The sequence below is a fragment of the Limulus polyphemus genome, unplaced genomic scaffold (genome assembly GCF_000517525.1).
Source record: "Limulus polyphemus unplaced genomic scaffold, Limulus_polyphemus-2.1.2 Scaffold3813, whole genome shotgun sequence".
In the NCBI taxonomy this organism is placed as follows: Eukaryota; Metazoa; Arthropoda; class Merostomata; order Xiphosura; family Limulidae; genus Limulus; species Limulus polyphemus.
The window spans coordinates 85,461-108,767 of record NW_013669423.1 but is presented as its reverse complement, the minus strand read 5'-3'; the positions used below and the strand labels follow the sequence as shown (position 1 = coordinate 108,767).

At 30.1% G+C, this 23,307-nt stretch overlaps 1 protein-coding gene and 1 long non-coding RNA gene across 2 annotated transcripts in view; one reads left to right on the top strand and one right to left on the bottom strand.

Moving 5' to 3' along the window:
- Positions 1-2,496: 2,496 nt before the first annotated feature.
- LOC111088457 lies at positions 2,497-7,294 on the top strand. The gene is made up of 2 exons (XR_002612979.1): positions 2,497-2,632; positions 3,157-7,294. It is a non-coding gene; the product is annotated as an uncharacterized LOC111088457 (long non-coding RNA).
- A 2,170-nt stretch (positions 7,295-9,464) lies between these two features.
- LOC106470084 (transient receptor potential cation channel subfamily M member 2-like) overlaps positions 9,465-23,307 on the bottom strand; it is a 53,196-nt gene continuing 39,353 nt past the window's right edge. The window contains exons 24-30 of the mRNA XM_022398642.1: positions 21,458-21,656; positions 19,582-19,731; positions 18,429-18,515; positions 15,143-15,236; positions 14,279-14,380; positions 12,144-12,332; positions 9,465-9,983 (exon numbers count right to left, since the gene is read on the bottom strand). Coding sequence (XP_022254350.1) covers positions 9,873-9,983; positions 12,144-12,332; positions 14,279-14,380; positions 15,143-15,236; positions 18,429-18,515; positions 19,582-19,731; positions 21,458-21,656 — 932 coding nt within the window. The 3' untranslated portion in view covers positions 9,465-9,872. The remainder of the gene's footprint in view (positions 9,984-12,143; positions 12,333-14,278; positions 14,381-15,142; positions 15,237-18,428; positions 18,516-19,581; positions 19,732-21,457; positions 21,657-23,307) is intronic.

The window sequence follows — 23,307 nt, the reverse complement described above, 5'->3', positions numbered from 1 at the left end:
GTCATGCCTCCCACATATATGTTCAAGCTATAAGGTGGATGTGGGAGGCATGACTCTGACACCTTATAAGCTTGAACATATATGTGGGAGGCATGACTCTGAGAAGTTCTCTTTCTCTTTCTGATGTTTGATCCAACATATTCTGGAGTTTTTTCACTTGATCTTCTTGACGTCTAATTTGATTTAAATTGACTTGAATCTACACAAGAATGAAACACCACCAAAATGTATAATTAAAGAAAAACAGGACAGCTAATATATTCAATCTTGAAAGTTCAGCAATACTTTTATATTCAAATTTCTTCCATCACTTTTATTAGTGATTTATAGCAATCTTATTCTAAAAAAAAACAAAACACATTCAACTTGTTCACTTACATCATCAACACTTGATGAAACTTACAAATGTCAAACACCTAAAAGTAACTTAAAATGAATTAAATATGATATATTAGAACATAAGAAACTAAGTTATCTAGGAAATCACAGCATACCATAGATATGCTTAAAAAGTCACAAAAGTCAACATCCCAAAATGATCTTATATATAAATAGTTCTTCAAGAACACCGAGGGACAAATAAAAACTACTTAAATGTGTATCACATTAAACCTGTACGTGTACTTCTTTGATTCAACTATTTGATTGCTCATATTTATTTACATTATAATCAAGAAAGCATAATATTATTCTATAAATCTTCATATCTGCTCCTTGACTTGAACATATATGTGGGAGGAATGACTTAAACATATATGTGGGAGGCATGACTCTGACACCTTATAGCTTGTACATATATGTGGGAGGCATGACTCTGACACCTTATAGCTTGTACATATAAAAGTTACCTTAGAATCCAAGTTTGCATACTTCTGTTCTTCTTTTAACTGATTCTATTGAAAGTGTTTAAAAGGAACTTCTGACAAATTTTACAAGTGCGTGTGCTAAGAGAATTATGAACTCAACTTTTGTGTAGAGGGCTTACTGATTGTGATAAAATACCTAAATTTGAAGGTAAGCTTGTGCTCAAAACATGTTTTAATAAATGTTTAGGGCAATAATACAGAATATCAATTGTGTATTTCTTTCTGTTTTATTTTGATTAAATTCTGAAGAAATTACAGTTTAAATTTCTGAGGTAAATAGATTGAAAGTTTACATTGTGTACCTTATGATATAATGTAGGATCTAAATCATGTTATAAATTTCTTCCCAGCCATGTTTTTTTTATTTTATTTACAATGCACATTTTACTATGGGTATGTTTTAATCTTTCAAGCCATAAATCCCAAACTTGGTAAATAAAACCGAATTCATGGTAAAAAATTTATATACTGGTTAAAATCGAGGAGGACAGTTTGTACAGTGGTAGAACACTGACCTTGTAGGCCAGGGATCCTGGGTTAAAGTCCTGTTCCCAGAGTCGTTTTTCACTTACTGGTTTTTTCATGTAAAAATTTAATGTTAAATATTATACATTCATTGTCTCCTGTTGGAGTTTACTTCTAATTGAAAATGTATTTAGAATGAAGGTTATATGTAATAGTAAAGATTGTGAGATTGGAATTGGTGTGATACTGTGAGAACAAGTGTGTAGCAAGGGTTAATAGAAGCTAAAGAATAAGTGGATACATTATCTTGATTTTATATTAGACATAATAATTTTCATTTCATTTTGTTAGATAATAATTACTATTCCAAATATATAGTTATTAAGCTTGACCCCAACATACAACTAGAAATTCAATGTGGCACATAACATAGGATGTAGCATCTGTAAGATTTTTTAAAGGCCACATCACATAGAATGTAGAAACTATAAGATTTTTAAAGGCCACATCACATAGGATGTAGTAACTGTAAGATTCTTTAAAGGCTACATCACAGGATGTAGCATCTGTAAGATTCTTTAAAGGCCACATCACATAGAATATAGAAACTATAAGATTTTTAAAGGCCACATCACATAGGATGTAGTAACTGTAAGATTCTTTAAAGGCCACATCACATAGGATGTAGCAACTGTAAAAAATTTAAAGGCCACATCACATATGATGTAACAACTGAAAAAAAATTGAAAGGCCACATCACATATGATGTTGCAACTGTAAAAAAATTTAAAGGCCACATCACATATGATGTAACAACTGTAAACATTTTTAAAGGCCACATCACATATGATGTAACAACTGTAAACATTTTTAAAGGCTGCATGAGCATTGCATATTTTCTGAAACTACTTACCTGAAATGAAATTATAATTGTATCAGTTTATTTTGTATCTTTCTACACTGTTTTTCTTTCTCTATGCCAGAATTGTTACGTTGTTTTATATACAGTTAGAATGATGCAGTAAATGAATGTGTACGTATATGTTTTTCTTGCCCCGTGTATGGAAAATTACTTCGAGTCACCCATCTTATAGTAGGCTGCAGAGAGAATCTGTGTAGACTATGATGTTGGAAATGGTAAATTTTTAATGATAAGAAAAGTCAAATATTAGTTTATTTAACTCACTATTCAAACTTTTTTTTTCCAGATGACAGTTGGACACTTACAGCTTCAACTTGGTGCTGTGAACAATGAAGATGGTAAAGATCTATGTGAATATGTCTCTGGCCTGAAAGCGGAGGTACAGATATTCGTGCTTACAAAGTTCTACGTAATTCAAACTCCAATTTTGACTTGCTAAAGTTATTTCTTAAAACACAGTTTGCAAAACGTGCATGTATGTTGTGGAACAAAAACATTTTTATAACAGAATGTTTATAGTACATAATACTTGTATGAAGTCATTATAATGTTTGGGATTGTAATTACTTATTAGTTTAGTTATGAAATATTAGCTTATTTATATTTGTAAATCTGTAATAAGTATTACTTCCTGTTTTAATTCATGAAGAATAAGAAACCAGACTTAAGAATGAGTAGAGACAGCTTCCTTAAATTTCATGGTACTGGTTTGTTCAGAATAGTTAGAACAAAAAATCCAGTTGAACAAAAGAAGTATTTTGCCTTATAATTTTAGTAACAATGCTTTGTTAGTTTCTGAATGAAGCTTATAAGTTTCTTAGTATCACTTACAGTTTATTTTGATAAGCAAAGGCTAGATTGTAACAGCCTATACAGTCATATTTATTAACTTTTCTTGTTTAGGTTGTTCGTCTGGAAACTATGAACAAGAAATTGACTGCTGCTGTTACTAGTCAAGCTTTACAAAGTCCAAGCAGTCCAGCCAGTAGTCTTTCAAAGGATAGTTCACTGACCAACTTGAACAGTATATTAGAACTGGCCATGAGTCACAGCAATAGTTTCTGCGATGAATCTCTGAGTGAATTTCTGCATCTTGGAGTAGATCAATGTCAGTTAAGCAACAAAGATTTGTTAAATAAAAACACCAAGGTAAATGGGGAGGCAGCTAGCTATCTGTAACTTACCATTAATCATATAATCTGTGCTCATTGTACTTGCATGATGAAATGTACATATAAGCTGGACAAGTAACGTTTATAATTTTCTTTAAGTTATGATGTATAAGAAATGTCTCTCCAGTAAACATGGATCTTGTTTTATGCACAGTATTTCAAAGAGTTTTGTAGTTATTACTTTTCTGTACATTTTTGGTGAGCAGTATACTTACTATATATCCATTTAAGATTCACTCAGAATCATAATTAACCCAAATTGCTCTCCTCCTTGCTTATATTGAGTTAATAATACAGCTTTTCGGGTACTTCAGAATCAACTATAATTGTGCTTGTATACATTTTGTTCCAGTTGTTAAATAGCTTCGTTCATCACGTGTGTAGGTTGATTTAAGTGGCTTGAACGCAGAGGGATATTTTTGTTGTGAGGTGTCATTTATTTAATATTACATTTTGTCTTCACCAAATAACTTTAAAAGTGTGCCTCCACACAAGTATTTATTTCTTTGTAATAATGTGCCGATATTGATGATACCAAAATTATCCCCTTTGTAAAATTGCCCCCCCTTTTTTTTTCTGAAGTCATAAATTTCGTTGTGATGTACTTAAAATATTTCCTGTATAGAGTTAGAAATATTTCAGTAAACTCCAAATTTAATGTATGCTAAAAGACTATTTTTTTTGTTTTATTTTATTGGACTGTGATTATTATAATATAACTTATAGCTATGGGGATCCATTATTTCACACAGCATATAATTAACATTTATTGGCATCAATAAGGTTTTATTGTGTATTAAGTGCTGTTGGTTTTCCATATGATTCAGTCAATTTAAGCGGAATGTTCCGCATTTTCCGCAGCTACTTTATTTTTACTGGATGATAATGAAACGTATAATTTACTGCTATTAAATTCTTTACGTGTAAACTTAGACACCGTTGATTATTCTAGATGAGGATTTGACCTGTAATTCATACACATAGTAGTTTTTATCAATCTTATTCAGATTTCTGTTATTTTATTGGATAATAATTAAAGTTTAATACATCTTTTGCCAAGTTTATCTGTTTTATTAAGTGTTCAAACAAGACTATTTCATTGCTGCTGGTATTCAACTAATATAGTTATCTGTTATTTTACTGCACCATAAGTTAATATACTAATTCAAAACTGTGTTGCCCCATTCGTTGAGTCAGTCCATTTTTTTTCTGTTGAAATAATCTTTAAGTTTTTTTATACGTTTATGTTAAGATTGCTTCATGGTCATCCCCAATTTAAGGTATGCTTAATACAGTATATTTCATATGCATAGCTATCCAAGTGGTTTAATCGCCATCTAGTTACGAGTGAATATTAAATTCTCATAATAACGAGAAAATGTTATTGTATTATTGCTTATGTAATGTACAAATACTATATACTTTATTATATGCTGAAAAATATATTTAATCTCTTGAAAAACTTTCAGGAATTAATAGGTTTACGAAGGATTAATGTACATAGTGATTTGTAAAGAAGTTAAAAGAACAAACTGAAATTTAGGATGAAACTAAACATTTTAGCATATAATTATAACACAAACTCTTAATAATAAATTAGAACCAACTTGAAATACACATACAGACTTGGGTCATAGAAATTATTTGACTCCAGATAAACCAAACTATAAAAAGTAACTTATTCTGTATAATTATATCAATTTTAACTCAAAATTTTACAACAGAAAATGTTAATATACATTTTTGAATCAGTTAGATAATACTTTTCGTGTCCAGTGACATAATTTAAGAAATCGGGAGTCATTTCTTCATATTCCGTGACATTTTTTTATGCCTTACATTGTAAATGAGTAATATTCACGTGATACTGATTAGAATAAGAACATAAAAGTATTTCTAAAGACGTATCGTACTACATAACGAATGTATTATACCTTGTATTTGACTTAACTTTGTTGTAAAAATCACACCTTATCTTCGTGCTGAATAACATGAATGTTATTTAAAGAAGGTTAATACTTCTTAAAATGGTGTTATTCTTAAGTATCTTGCATAGAAAGCTAGGTGTTGTTTATAGTGATTTAATAAGGGTAGTCATTACATTCGTTGGAAGTTATTTTTAATGTGTTTAACATGTACTTTTTTACTCCAGATTTAATTTTTTATAACTCTAAGCTTGATTACTTTAAAGAAGAATTAAACAATATTGTTACAGAGGTTGTTACTGTAGCACCACCGAGGTTCTTGTAGCCCAGTTCATAAATTTCACGAGTACTTTGTTAGCTGTCTGTGTACAGCAATGGTCAAAATACAAATTTTATTATACATGTTTAATAACAAGGAAGAATCATTCTTTAGCTACAGTCAAATCAAATTTAATATACTTTCAACCTCATAAGATTTATTTAAAATGCTTGAAATGTATAATAGCAACTGATACAATAACATATCTTCCCCCAGTGTGTTTATAAAATACTAAAATAAAAATTAACTGTAAAACTAAAACACAATTGTAACACTGTGACGCTTAACATACAATCATTTGGTGATTTTGTACTTGAATCAGGTAAATAGTTCTTTGTGTCATGTTGTAACTATGACGAAGATCACCTTGACTTGCAGAATCTGTATTAATTTAGATCTTTTGAATATTTGTTGAAACTTAAAAATTTCATGGATTGAAATTTGTGAGGCTGTTTAATAACCTTAACAGATGTGTTATTAGTGGCTGAAAATTCACCAGAATGTGTGTTTAGTTATCTGTTCTGAACACAGAAAGAATACAGTATTATATCAAAAAAACTAAATATATATATATATACATAAGTAAATTGTTTTATATTTATTATCATATCACTTTCTTTAATTCTTATGCCAGTCTTCCAGATAAAGTTTTGACACACTGTGTTCAATAATCTTTTAAATATATTTAAGGTAATTTTGGGTTCAAAAAATTTTTCCAAGTTTAATATACCAGGTGTTGTAATGATTATCTTAATATTTATTAATTAGAACTTTTTTTTCTACACGGAAATAGTTTGTATTATATTACTAATCTAAGCCTAAATCTAGAACAGAAGGAAAGCTGTGTTTAATTCTAAAACTAATTGTGGCAAAAAAAAATTGTTTTTATAGTTTTTCAAAGGTTTTATAATCTCGGTATGAATTTCTTAAAATTTTTTAATGAAATGTTCTATTTGTTTAGAAGGAAAGTTTACATTTTGATCAAGTCAGTAAGTTGAATTATTCAGTAATTCTTATTAAAAGTGTTATTATATTTACACAGTGTATAAACTTGGTGAAATATTTTATGGCAAAACTTATCAAATTTTATAAAAAACATAAAAATGATTTAGTTCTTCACATTTAAGATTTTGTCTCTTCTAACAAACTTTCAAAAGATAAAAATATAAGATAGTAGTACTTATTATTAGATTCTTATGCCTTACCCCCTGTTTCGGGGAACTTGTATTTTTTACCTCATTTTCGTAGGGCCTGATTTGTTTCATACAGAAACTTGTTATAATTCTGTGTTTCAGTTTCTTACAACTCCTTGTTTATAAGCCAAATAAGATACTCATATTTCTTATTTTGTAAATCAATTGTTAAAAGTCAGCTCCCATACAGATTGCTGTTGAATTTAAGAAGTTAATGTAGAATTTGTGAGTTGCTTTTATTTATTGCTGAAACAATATGAATATGTAAATATACACTAACAGTAGCTTTCATCAGACTATCGTGTTTAGTTCTAGAAACCTTTATCCAATTAATTTTGACTTAATCAGTTGAAAACATTATTCGAAAGATGATGATATTAAATGTTTTATTGTAAATTTGTCTTTATTTAATAAAATATTCAAAAACTTGAACTATGCTGTTAGTTTTTGTAAAACTATTTCTGGAACTAAAAACTTAATGGTTGATTTTGCTTTATAAGGATGATGTTTCTCTGGTATTAACTAGCCTATACGATGGCCATGATTAAATATTACACTGCAATTTTCTATAGTAAAAGGATGACAAGGTCAGTTTTAGACTACATATTTCAACAAACCTTCCACAAGTTCTTTACTGTACACTGATGTTGGTTTCTGAGACCAACTCTAAACACACTGACGCTGCTCTGGTGGGATTTCACAAGTTTCTGGTCTAATAGGTTTGCTATGATTCATACGGCTATCTTTTTCATAAAAACAGATGTTGGTATACATAGATTGTCCAGTTAACTTCAGATTTATTGTTGTGACTTTTCCAGTTGGAGCAGTTTCTTATACAACCATGGCTTTCATTTTTCCACTGAAAGTATTAATCTGGATGGCTGATTACTAAGACAACCATAGATGATTAGCAGATCAGAACCAATATGAAACACACACACAAGCAACTTATTTAACAGACTATATATGATTATACTAGTTGTGAAATTAGCTATTGCTGTGATAAAACCCACTGCTTACAGATCTATTAAGAAGTGTTTACTGGATTGTTTCAACATCCTGTATTAATCTCTATACACTTCTTCTCACTACTTAAACAATTATTGGTAAGGTATCCAAATTCCATGACGAGGAACCCACTTTGAGACTAATAATGGTAGGAGATGGCTTGAATGGGTAATGAAGAAAAAAAACCTTAATATAAATTTAACATAACAGCAAATGTACGAAACGTTTCAACAAGGTTTTGATGATGACAAAACCTTGTTGAAACGTTGTACATTTGCAGTTGTATTAAACTTATATTAAAGTTTTTCTTCATTACCCATTCATGCTGTCTCCAACCATTATTGGTAAGGTAGTTTTTGACATTTACACATACAGGAGTAATATGCATTTTTTTATTAAATGACTATTACAAAATACATTAAGGTGCATGTGAGCGAAATACAAGTTAAACATATGTAATGTATATTTAGGTTTCTAATATTAACCATATTGATGTGACTACGTGTATAATAACAGTATCAATTTGATTTTTTTAAACAAAACTGACATTTGCAATTTAATACAGGTAATTGTCACTTATAAATGAGCATTTACACTTTATCACAGTAGTTAAAAAGATAGGTAACAGACGTTTAAAGAAAAATTCTGTGATCAACTCACCTAGGAGATGGAGTTCCCTAATCATTTGTGATTTATACACGACAAATGATGAAATACGGGCTTTGGACATATTTTCCTCTTATTTATATATATAAACTTTGGTTTGAAACACTAAAAGCTCGGCATAAATCTGTTGAAGTGAATACTGTAACTTGTTTATATTTTCTTCAAGTGAGACAGGGCATCATATTAATAAGAGTATGTTTATACAGAATAACCAGCATTATGTTTACTTGGTACTTTTTGGGTGTTGTTGGATTCTCATTTCTTCTTCGGGTTACAAAGCTCTTAAAAATATCAGTAAATATATAGTACGTCCAACATACACGAATAACGCAGCCATAAATCTAGTAGCTCAAACCTGATAAATATCGGAAGGAAACATTACTTAAAATCCATGTTAATTTTTTGTTAAGTCTAGATATTAATTAGTCACAAGAAAATGATAATTAGGGTAAACATAACTAGAACTAACGTGAAATGTGAGGCTAAATACAGCGTACATGCAGTATTTAGTTGCAATCTATCATTTCAGTACTTCTATAGGGAAAATAATGAGTAATTAGCTTAACTTTTCTACACAAGAAAAATCTTTTAAAAGATATTTAACAAAATTAATTGGGGAGGGTTCACCCAAAGTCATTTTTATAAAGCCTGTTCAAATGTTATTATTATAAAAAATATTAAAGTTAGTAGTTATAAGTTGTGTCAGAGTACAAAAAATGTGTAAAAAATATATATATATTTAAGAAAGAGTATCTATAAGGTTCTTCTCCCCTCTGGCCCAATTATGGTGTAATCATCATTTCTTTGTCACTCACAGATACCTATAATATCTTTGGATAGTTTCTAGATAATCTGCATAATAACCCTGTCTTTTCAGAATTCATTTTGTTGTTGTTGTTTTTACTTTTAATCTTAAGGACCATGTTTGTTTTTTTCAAAATATCAACACTGATAGCATTTGAATCATTCCCATGTATGTATAAGCAAACAAACAACAGTAATAAAGTTATATTAGTTTTCTAAAGTGGAATGGTTTAAAATTCTAGTACAATCATTCATAACATACACGTAAATAAAATCACAAGTATATTAATTATTTTTGTAACTTTGAAAGACAAAAATCAAATGAAAAATAACCAGAAACTTGTATTTTAAATTATACCTTTCAAGGAAATAAGTAACAAATATTCTATCAATGGGCTACAAATCTTTGTTTTGATGGTTTTCTAAACAATACAATTTTGTACCATAAAAAAAAAAAAAAAACGTGGAAAAATAACTCTTGTCGAAAACAAATTGAGACTCGAGCGTGACAGATAATCAATGAGCTATTGACTCAATGTCTAATTCGTCGGAAATTTTCTGTTATCTTGTGAAGAAGCATAGCTTCACCGTCAGGCAGTTTTAAGAAAATATCATCAGTGATTAGTATCCAGTTCAAGTTCATCTAAAAAATATAGAAAATAAATGTGTATTGTCTCAAAATACATATTCACTGAAAGAATATGTAAACCACATTTGTTTTTTCATTTTGGTATTCTAATGTTTGACAGATCAAAGACATTGTTATGGACTGATCATTAACCTGGTTACTCACCACAAACATTTGTAACACACTTCATTTACTTGTGTATGTGTCAAAGACTTCTTGAGTCGTACAAGTGCAGCCGTATTGTGGGTAAGAGCAAAGATTTGTGTTTTTCCAACAAGTGTGAAAATTGGTGCTCATATAGCAGAAGTGTTATTATCAAAAACCATTTATTGACTAGCTGCTGAAATATGTACCATCAGAGTCTATCAACAATAGCAGCTTGGAATAAAATTGTCTGTCACTAGGAAAATTTGTGGCCACTAACCATAAGTGACTGATTAAGAAAGGTAATCATAGAACATTCAAAATATAAAATGCAATATATATCAAACTGTGCCCCAAATAACTGATTCATTAACAGTGGTCAGGTTTCCAACCATTCCAGGCAAAAAAACATTTAAAAACTGGTTACATGGTATATGAAAAAAAAATCTAAAACTTTTTGTCTGAGAGGTAAACAAAAAAATTTAAAATTATAAATACTGATTTATTAGATGTGAGTGTGTGGTCTAATAAGTCTTACTTCATCATGTTATTTACTAACAAAAAGAATATGTAGAAAACCATCTGAGCTATGTGACTAGTTGGGTTGTTATGTCTGCATAAGCTGCTGGAGATGGTGTAATGGAGTGGGGAATGTTCTTCTGACAGGGCTTGGTCTAGTAGTTAGTACACCTGGTCTTTGCATCCTAGGATTTGCGGCTTACATTCCATTGTCACACAAATGTGCTCCACTCCAATCGGTCAGACAAAAGTAGCCCAAGAACTGGGCAATTGATGCCTTCCCTGTAGTCTATCAGTCCAAATTAGGGACAGAAAGTGTAGGTAGCTCTTTTGTAGCTTTGTATGAAAGGAACGTTAATACACAGATAACTCTGATGTAGCTTTGCATGGAAATTCTAAACAACTTGACCATTTGATTCTCTTGAAAAGCCAGGTAAATCCAGAAAGTACCTGAACCTCATTATAAATCATGTCCACCCCACAAACGCTGCATTTGAATCACAATGAACAAAAACTAACCCAAGGCAATAATGCAACAATTCACCTTGTTTGTATTGGTCAAAACTGGTTTGAAAAGAATAAGAATAACCAGCATAATCACAAGATTTCACTTGAGTATCTTTTAAATGAACTTATAGTACCATTTGTAACCAACATTTCCTTGACAAATAGGCTGCAATTAAAACTTCTGGCAGCCTGTGAAATTTAGGCCACACCTAGTTCAGGCTATCGCCATGGTAACTATGGTGAAATCTGATATTAGTGGGGGCCCTCTTAAAGCCTAATAAGTACACTACTCTAAAAACTTAATTAGTAACTGGTTGTAGACCTAATATATGACATATAAAAATACAGTTTAGTATTGTGGTATCTAAATATACCATATGTTTTTATTGATATAGTTACTTTCGAGAATGTCCAGTTTTCACAGTGAAGAAAGTCCTTAATTTGATGTTGTTATAGCTCCCTTTGTTCCGTCTTAATTCTCTGAAGATAATACCTGTTTTTCCCATCAATGGTCATGACTGCAATGCTGCATGTCATGAAAGAACATAGACAACAATGTGCTTCAGTGGTAGTTCAGAGGGTATCGCAAGGTTATTTGATTAGTTATATCGCTCTGGGTAAATCCGATGTTACCAGCAAAGTCTGGTAGATGATTTTGACAAGATAAGTTGAAGATACCTAATCCAGTATAAGTGATTGTCTCATGTCCATAAAGCAAGTACAATTACTGTGTTTGTGAATTTTATATTGTGTCCAGTCTCTTTATTTCATTCTTACAAACTCAAAAATTCAGTACTATTTCATGATAAACATCTTTTTGAGCCTCTTATTATAAAGTGAACATATCCCATTCCTATACAGTTAACTCAGTTTTACCTCAATAGATGGCAGCACTTTGAAATAAGGTCTTATAATACTGGAAGAATAATAATAGGTTTTAATGACAGGAAATTTCAAATTCATGCCTATCCATAAAAAATAAAAACTGAAAAACGTATTACCGACCGGCAATTTCTCAGTGATGTGTTCTTCATTTTGGAAATGAATGTTCCACATTTCAGCTTCTCGCCATGCCTGGTCAGTGTTCCATGGATCATCCATATATCCACGATGTATAACATCACATATTACATCTGCCCGAGTTTCTGTCTGACTATCTAAGTTTTGTGAGGTTACTCCACAACTCTTGAAAAACTATAAAAAATTTATACAAATCTGATGTTTATGTTTGTCTATATAACATGCAGTTTAAACTATATATCTGTACATGTGTGTGTGAGTGAAAGCTTTCAATTTGAAATAGTTTGAGACATTAAAAAAATGAAAACAGGTTTACAACACATAGAAAAAAACTATTACACAGCTCTTCACTGAAATTGATGTAAGAAAAAGTGTTTCCTAAATGTTGCAAGTCAAAAATCATGCATATTTGTTTGTGTAGCACACTGCATTCCTATGTCAGTTTTTAATAGTTTTAACAAACCAAAAGATATACATAGTTCAATTATTTGTGCACTTTGTTATTTATGTACATATATTATTGGTAAATTGTCCTAATCTTTTCAACAGTATACTAAATTTCAGGAAGAAGAGAGAGAGAAAAATCAAGAAAAATGAACAAATTAGTGCTTTTTACTGTCTTCTAGTGGTCAATTTAATAACATTACAGCATTAAGAATCCAGCTATGATTTACATTGTTCTAGTGAATACAAATTGTAGAAGTCAAGAAGGTGTTTTTTTCCTGCTCTGCTTATGCCAGAATAGGCTGGAAAAAAGTCTTGTAATTCCAATTTCGTGGCTACACGTTGTTCCAACTGACCACATGACACATTAGTCAGATTTACAAAAATCAGAATATTCACCTAACAGACTACTTTTAACATTAATAGCATGATATTTTTATATTTTATCAACTCAAAAGAGGTGAAAATAAACTAAACAGAAACTCATTTAGAGACAAATTACACCAGAAAGTTTGGGTTTCATAGAGAAACTGTGTGATCACTGGAAATTAAGATATTAAACAGGAAACAGTGTTTTAATATTAAGTAAGGTTAGTGGTGTTTCTTTATGAAAGATTGGTCTAATGAATAAAGTTATAAGTTTTAAAGAGCAAGGATTAATATTTAAAATATTAGGACAAAGCAAATAAAAAAATAAAGGGCTGTATATGGTTCCAGGGAGAGATTTACTACAACTTTAAGAACTGCGACTGTAAAATTCATCTGTAAATAAACAGTTAAGAAAAAAGAAAGTTATAAAAAAGGCCTGACCCTTTTATTCTAACATAGCTGTTTTTGTACTTTTAAGATGTTTTCACCACATACCACTAATTTATTTTCACTTCTATTACTTTATAGGTGATGTGAAGCTTGCAGTTCGTGACACAGTAGTTTACATATCTAGATATTTTGCACATGGAAACTAAGTTTTCATTCATTTATACATCTTATGAGGTAAACATTTTATTCTATGTTTAATAATGTTAAATTTCTTCATACAAAATTGTCAGATTATTTTACTACATGTGTGTATTCTATACTAAAACCTGATCACACTGCATTACTTTATTTTAGTATTCTGACTGTGATAACGGGAAAAGGGTATAAGAGAACATAAAATAAAGACCAATATTTTTTACTACTCTTTGAATGCTTATTTCTCTTAATCTATAAAAGATATGAAGCTGGTGTATAACACTTGTGTTATACTAATGAAATATACTAATAGTGTATAACGCAAGTGTTTAAATCTGTTCAGAAACATACTAATAGTGTATAATGCAAGTGTTTAAATCCGTTCAGAAACATACTAATAGTGTATAATGCAAGTGTTTAAATCTGTTCAGAAACATACTAATGGTGTATTCCAGCATCTCTGTTCAGCAACATACTAAGAGTGTATTCCAGCATCTCTGTTCAGAAACGTACTAATAATTATAACCACTTATTTAATTCACTGTATTAACTTCCTACATTTTTTAAAATAATTTCTTTCATCTTGTTTTTTATATTGTATTCTAATAACTTTATTCTAGTTAGCTTCTCTCTATTTAATTTTATAACCTATTAAGTGCGTCACTTCTTAAGTTCATTATTATTTGTGATGCTGTATCTTTATCTAAACCTGGCTCTCTTACCTGTATCATATCTTCATCATTTTGCCATTGAAAACTACCTTCAGCTTCAGTCTTAAAGAGTCCACAAATACCATTGTATTTGTTTTCTCCACTTACAAGACCCTATGGTATGCCATACAGCCATACAAACGAAAAAAAACTATGTTTAATGAATAGTAAAAAATTTGCTTTTTCACTTTACAATAACTAAAAAGGTTTGAAAATATTGTAAAATATTCTTTCTACTATGCCGAATAAAACCTCTGTTTATTAAATGCTACCAAATATTTTTTATTTCAAACATGATATAAAAACCAATCACATACAATACAAAATCAGTATTATTTTCACCACATCAGTTTGTATTATATCTCCAGTGTCTGTTAATAATTAAAATACTGTACACTGTAATGTCTATAAAAAAAAGGTACAGCTTAACCTTAATGAAAAAGGGAAATGTACCAACTTTCATTCAGTACTTTCTAATAACATTAAAGATATTAATATCTGTTTTCAATTTTAAATCCTTTCTAACTACGTGTTCATCAGAGAGATATAACTAAAATGGGATTAGTAGAGCAGCTGCCCCAGGCACAAAATGACTGAAATAGCTTGCCAAGGCATTCACAAAAGGGGCACAAATACGGTGACCAGCTGTGGGCACTTATATTTTCTAGTTACGACTCAGCTGTTAATTTTAATGCTTATCAAAAGCATGTAGAACAAATATCCTGTTGTTGAACTAAACTCACACTCTAACTAAGTTGGCCATCTTTGTTGTATGATTACTTAAATGATCTTCTTTTTTATTTTTTCTAAACCATTAGGAAAATTGATGCCAACTGAAAAATGTAGATGTCAAAAATAAAATCTAACTTGTCTTACCCCTGGCAAAGAAATCTCATGTAGGTCGTCTTCTGTAAAAGCAATAAACTCTAAACCTTTGTCTTCTTCTCTAACCAGTTTGTTTTTTTGCCATCTGAAAAAATAGGATACAATCTCAAAACATATAATGAAATTGATATCGGAAATCATTCAGTCATAATAATTTGCATAATATTAAAAATATGATACTATTCAGACTAAAAATCATAGCTCAGAAATGAATTTACAAAAATGTCATTAATCCAAGTCAATTGAGAGAGAAAAATAATGACTGGTATCAATGCATTTCAAATCTTTCAGAATATTGTTTACAAAAAGAGAAAAGTTTCTAAGAAACGTTTCTGTAAATGTACTGTATGTCAATCAAAGAAATAACTCTAAATATGAGTTACCATTTAAAAGTTGAATTGCATTCTGAGGAGTGCATTTAAAAAATATAAGTACTTCAATAGGAAGATATACATAATATAAAACAAATCATAGCTCATTTAAGCAGTATTATATAATGTAAAAGAAAATTAATACTCTCATATTAACCCTAGAATTAATGTTATGGATTCCCACTGGATATTAAAAGATTCTTAATAGCATATGAGCCAAAGAAAAATGTAAACAAAAACACCATCAATATTGCAATCAAGCTCACTAATTACTGCTGGAGTTTTCCATGTATCTTACATTAAAAATGAATAACTTATACCTTTTTTTTTTTCAACTGTTTATAAAATTGCTCAATATGATCCATTATGCAGACTGCATTTGTAATGAACATGGTGTAAAAATGTCAGTAATTTGAGGTTTAATTTCTGTTGCAGCTCTCTAAAAGTTCTAAGAGACAAGATGAAAAACTGATTAGTTAGTCTTGTAATTCTGATTGAAGAACAACTAATATTTTGGTTTATGCCAAAGTTAACTGCATCTTGCCACGGAATGACTATCTACCTTTGTAATAACTCACATTATTGGGCTCCAACAAACATGCCCAAACAATACAAAAGCCTTAATTTAATTTATAATAGAGCATAATACTTTGTGACAACCAACACAAATGACACTTGGAAAATATTTTTCAAAAATCTTCTACAAAAACTAAAAACTATCTGTTTGCCATAATTTTAACCAGCTTAGCAATTCCATCAATGACATGATTTTTATAAGTATACAAACTTCACAGATTTAATTTTAAACAAGACTAAAAAAGCTATGAAAGAAGTCTATTGTATTGCTGCTCTGAACAGTACACAAAAACCAAGGGTTAATCTCGATTCCGGTATCACAAAATAATCAACTTTTTTTGTATTTTCTGTTAGAAAAGAAGTTAGCTTTATTTCTTTATTTTACTTGTGTTCTACAAACAACCACTCTTATCTAACTTTTCTCTATAATATTATTATTATTTACTGGCATTTTAATTCTCTACTTTTTTTATTCTGTTATACACTGCTATCTTATCTTTATTCACATTTCATTCAGGGTTACACAAAATTGTTTTGTAATATAAATATATTTTTTCAATCATTTCATTAGTTCTTCCACTTACTGTTTTATTTTTTCTTCAATCCCCCAACACTAGCAACCATTTATAAACTTCCTAAAACATTTTTTCAATTATTTCATTAGTTCTTCCACTTACTGTTTTATTTTTTCTTCAATCCCCCAACACTAGCAACCATTTATAAACTTCCTAAAACAAGTTTATAAATGGTTGCTAGTGTTGGGGGATTGAAGAAAAAATAAAACAGTAAGTGGAAGAACTAATGAAATAATTGAAAAAATGTTTTAGGAAGTTTATAAATGGTTGCTAGTGTTGGGGGATTGAAGAAAAAATAAAACAGTAAGTGGAAGAACTAATGAAATATTGAAAAAATCCTAAAACATTTTTTCAAAACTAACGTAAATATTACAGTGTCATTAAAGTGGGTTTCCATAGATACTCAAGGCCCCCATCAAAAGTTACACAATAAACTTTCATATTCCTACCCATTCCAAACTCATTTCACCCCTGTAAACATAAGGTTTAAATGAGTGTTATCACATTTATTTACATATGATACAACATTGTATGTTATAGTAATGGATAAGCCAAGTTACTATTCCATTCTCAACCGAAGCTCCCAGTGGCACAGCGGTATGTTTTCGGACTTACAACATTATAAACCAGGTTTCAATACCCGTGGCAAGCAGAGCACAGATAGCCCAATGTGTAGCTTTGTGTTTATCTACACACAAACAAATTTCAACCAAAATATCAAGGTGAAATTTCAAAGCATCGTGTTTGCTGACTTGAAGTGAAGTAATCAGATGAGAATCAAAATAGCCATAAACTTAATGAAACTACAATTAAACCTTGCTTTTGCCAAAATAAGATAAAAGTCAAAAACCTTTTGAACCTATGATGTCATCAGCAAAAAGATATAATGTGGTTGGTTAGGTCATATAAAGATGTTGTTACAGGCTCTGAAAGAGTGTAAAATGTAAGTAGTCTAACTAAGATATAATCCATAGGTAGTATACATGTTGAAAATAATTAAAGATGAGACTATTTTAAAGTGTTTTTCAATTGAATGTAATGGAATGTCAATGACCATACAAACCTTAGTGTAGGTTTAATAGCAAGCATAACAACATCAATTACATTTGAAAGATTTCTAAATTTAATGAATGAAGTTATTGTCATATTTAGTTTGAAGATGTGAACAGTGAGAGCAATAACCCACACTTAACAAGTTTACTTATATTTACATGATGTAATACTGCTAGCACAAACGATTAAGAAAACTATTTTTATTCTGAAATTTTTTATTTATTTTTTTGTGGGTGGGGATTGAGCATTTGGTTTCTTAGAGAAGAAATGAATATCAGAGTGATAATAGAATTCAATTAGTGTGTAGTCTCTACAGTGAGACTAAAATCTTTAAAACAAACAAGAGTTGTGTAGTTTATTCCTGGCTTGGAAAACTACCTCTATATCCAGCTAACAAACATTTTTTTCAACGTAAATAAGTATGCTTTGGTTTGAATTTCATGCAAAGGTACATGAGGGCTACCTGCAGTGATTTAGTACTGATAGACTAGATGGAAGGCAGCTAGTCATCACCACCAACTCTTGGGCTAATCTTTTACCAATGGACAGTAGGAGTGACGGTCACATTATAATGCTCCCACAGCTGAAAGGGCAAGCTTGTTCGGTATGACAGGGATTCAAACTCTCAACACTCAGGTTGAGAGTGGAATGCCCTAACCACCAGGTCATGTCAGGCCTCAAGGGAAATAAGAAATTACCTACCTAGTTATAACAACAAATATATAATGGTTTGGTCCCCAGCGTGGCAAGGTTCCTTTCCCTTGCAGTCCAGTTCTTCCAAATGGATTTCTACAATGCACATAAACAAAAATAATAAACATAACATTTAACGCTATTTTTAATACCAGCTAGAACAGTGATCTAGGATATACAATATTATACATGTAAAGATTGTGAGGAATAATGGATAAACTAAGCAGCTAAACTTATATTTTCTACCTATTCAAGGTAACACTTGTAAGACTAATAAATTTACATTTAGCTTATTTTTATGTCTACATTCTTCTATGTAGCTAGTCCTGCATCTGGTACAGTATCTCATATAATCTACAAGGAAGCTAAACTTGTATATAGTGTATTTTCATGTCTACATTCTATCAGAAAACTAAACTTGTATATAGTATATTTTCATGTCTACATTCTATCAGAAAACTAAACTTGTATATAGTATATTTTCATGTCTACATTCTATTAGGAAGCTAAACTTGTATATAGTATATTTTCATGTCTACATTTTATCAGAAAACTAAACTTGTATATAGTATATTTTCATGTCTACATTCTATCAGGAAAATAAACTTGTATATAGTATATTTTCATGTCTACATTTTATCAGAAAGTTACACTTAGATATAGTACATTTTCATGTCTACATTTTATCAGAAAGCTACACTTAGATATAATACATTTTCATGTCTACATTCTATCAGGAAGCTAAACTTGTATATAGTATATTTTCATGTCTACATTCTATCAGGAAGCTACACTTAGATATAATACATTTTCATGTCTACATTCTATCAGGAAGCTAAACTTGTATATAGTATATTTTCATGTCTACATTCTATCAGGAAGCTAAACTTGTATATTAGTATATTTTCATGTTTATTGTATCAGGAAGCTAAACTTAGATATAGTACATTTTCATGTCTACATTCTATCAGGAAGCTACACTTAGATACAGTACATTTTCATGTCTACATTCTACTAAGAAGCTAAACCTACATTTAGCATTTTCATACCATACATATACTCTACGGTGTCAACTTTACTTATGTATATACATTTCACGTGTAATTCTACTAGTAAGCAAAAACTATGTTCAATTAATCTTACACCAAAATTTCATACTCACACAGGAAGTCCCTCCTCATCTAACTTATACTCCAATGTTGTCTTGTCATAATTTAGAATCCAAGACTGTCTATCAACAAGAAACCCTTCTACAGTAGTCGATAGAGAATTCCATTTAGAAACAGGAATGGTACCTTTGGTCTTGATTAGACTACAACATATGTTTGAAAGAGATGGAGAAAACGCATGTAACTTTGATCATACTTTAGACTATCTTATAAAATTTAGACTTCTGTTTTTGATTAACTCCAGTTGAATATCTTAGGTTTATATGTAAACTATTTAAACATATACTCATGAAGTCTCTCTTATTCAGAAAAGTTTGTTAAAGTATATGTATACATAATACCAGAACACAAAACTAATTGGTGAAGTTATTTACAATGCATGTTTTCTCTAATATTTGAAGTTGAAAAGCAGAATGATTGAGACCAGTGCTAAAAATATTATATTAACAGCATCCAATAATCAATTTTATAACATGAATACATGTAAGTACCAGATTGCCCCCAGTGGCACAGAGGTATAGTGCTAAATATTTGGTTTTGACACCCATGGTAGACACAGCACAGATAGCACATTGTGTAGCTTTGTGCTTAATAACAAAAAAAAAAAAAAAAGGATCAGATGGAGAAAGCTTCATTTCATTCTACCATAAAAGTCTTTTTAAAAACAAAAGAAGAAATACATAAGAACCATATCTTTGTTTGATGTATAAAACATCTTAAAAGGCTTTAGAAAACAAAATTTACATTAATATACAAGGTGGAGCAAAAGTTACTATAAAGCTGATAATATGGAGTTGATACTATAGAAAATATTCCAAAGACAACTGAAATCAATTTAAATATTGTTTGTTTGTTTTAACTTCTGTGTAAAGCTACTGGAGAGCTATCTGCATTAGCCATCCCAAATTTTGAAGCGATAGACAAAGGGAAAGGCAACTAGTTTATGCCACCCACCAACAACTCTTGGACTAATTTTTACTAACAAATAGCAGGACTGATCATCACATTATAACGTCCCTAAGGCTGAAAGGGTGAGCATGTACAGGGATTGGATTCAAAATCTGTGACTCTCAGATTGTAAGTCGAGCGTCTTAACCACCAGGCCATGCAAGGCTTTCAAAGTAATATTTAGAAATTAAACTTTGTTATAGATGAAACAATAGTATAGTCACTTCTGTCCTGCCCTGTATAAGATCTAAGAACACAGTCAGACTTTCTAAGTATTACTGTCGACAGACTCATTTTATACACTCACAAACAAATGTATGTTTTTGCATGGCTTTTCATTTGGAAAACATGTTGAACAGTTGTATCTGAACCTGCATGTTGATCCTGAGCCACTTTTAACAGACCAGACTACTGTCTGTGTAAAAGTACTTAATGGGCTCTGTACATTTTTCATAGGAAATATATAAAATATTTATTAAAAGAATGTCTTCTTACTTTGAAAAACATTCATATTATATTAAGACTAATTTAGAATTCTATCTAGATCATTCATAAGTATTGAAAAAATGCAAGGATTTCAATATTATAATTTTACAAACAATAACCAGCATTAAACTATTTTTAAATAGTGCATCTAAAACCTATTGTTTTAGTGGAAAACTGTTACTCTGTCTGTCTGTTAAGACATCACATCTACTTCTTTATTGTCCATACACTATATATAAAAATACTTTTTTTAAATTAATTCTGAAGCCTTAGTTACATCAAATTACTTTCAAAATATGAGATGTGCTGTGTTTCTCAACTTTATCAAGATATAAATGAGAAATGTTGGTCAGAAATTTCATTAAATCAATATAATATTTCACTTTCTGATGTGTAATTTAAGAAATGGAACATCTTTGATAGAAAGAAACTTACTACAGTATATCTTCATCAATAAAAGGCTGAAGAGAAACTGGAAATTCAGAATAATGGCGTGTGTAAATAACAGGCTCATATTCCACCCACAAAACTTCCCATGGTACATATTTATCTGGAACTGGAAATCGATGAACCATAGTTCCTGGGTAAGGACTTTTTCGAGCAAGAGTATGAAGGAAGATTTGATGCACAGAAACTAGTAATAGAATAAAACAGATTAAAATTTATATTTTGAAAATAATCGCAATACTAGTGAAGTTCCTGATATATAGCAAACCAAACACCATATTAGCAAAAGCTATATGTAACACCTTTTTATCATTATCCAATACTTTCTGATAGCATAGACATTTTTGATGCTATCTGGAAATATATATTTACAGAAAGAGATATGATAATAAGAAAAGAAACAATCACAATACACAATTGGAGTCATCATAAGTATGAAAAGGATTTGTTTGTGTGTGTGTGTTTGTTGAATTTTGTAAAATGCTACTTGATGGCTATTTGGGTTAGCCATCCCTAATTTAGAAGTGATAGACTAAATGGAAGTTAACCCTACCAACCACCAACTCTTGAGTTACTCTTTACCAATGAATAGTGAGATTAACTGTCACATTATAATGTCTCCACAGCTAACAGGCAAGCATGTTTGATGATGGAATTTGAACCCATGACCAATTCAAGTGCCCTAGCCATCAGGCCATGCCAGATCACATAAAAAGAGAGTTCTATGTTACAGATAAAACACTTGCTGATTACCAATTTTAGTTTTATCCTAATAATTATCTTAAACTACTTTCTATCACGTGTCAAATGTACACACTTTTTAGTAACGGTGTGTCACTGCCTAAACATTAATGCTCATTAATAAAGTCGTAATTCTTTTCATTTTTATACTCTACAAATTTAAGACAAAATAAAAAATAGTTTTGAAAAAGATACAGTCGTTTCTTCATTGCTAAGGATTGGTATTTTCAATGTGAATGAAACCTTATGTTAAACATGGGCTAATCACATAAATGGCTTAGACATAACCATCCTTAATCAAGAATGCTAATCAGAAAATGAACAACTAGTACGTTTTTAAGGAACTGATAAATGTTGAAAAACCAATTAAATACTTCTGTGAAATAGCTAAAAGATTATAAACTTACATAAGCAGGCACATATTTCTTCTATATTAAGTTTTTAAACTTTTGCCACTATCTTGTAAAATATTCAAGAATACAATTGCTACAGGCTAAACTCTGTCAATAAAATTCTTCTATTTATAGCATATCAAAAATGACATGAAGAATGGGTTAATTTAAATATTTTCTTAGTTTTAGTATTAAAAGAACTTTTCAATCTCACAAAATAACAGATTTCCCATTGTTTGGCAATCCTGTTTGTTTTATAGATGTGTGTGATACATAAATATCAACGAATTTAATTGTCAATGCAAAAATGACTGCTAGCATTCTCATTTCAAAAAGATTAGGCTTAAAAATCTAAAATGTTAATGCAAGCATGTGGATCATACCAGCTGGTAGAGCGGGTTCTATAAAAGTAATCTATATATATCCCTTCAAGTATTTGATCTGCTTTACAACTGCACGTATTCTAAAAAAAAAATTTTTTAAGTGCCTATTCTATTCAAATTGTTGATTTTCATAATTGTAATCATTAATTTACTTGAACTCGCAGAACTTTGAAAATAAAAATCATATATACAATTATTTAAAGATAGAAGCACTACTTGCTAAGCAAATGAACACATACGAGATATAAAAAGTATTTTGTTATTTACATGATTAAAAGTACGGGCAGTTTAAACTAATTGTTGTAAAAATTAGATTATTGTA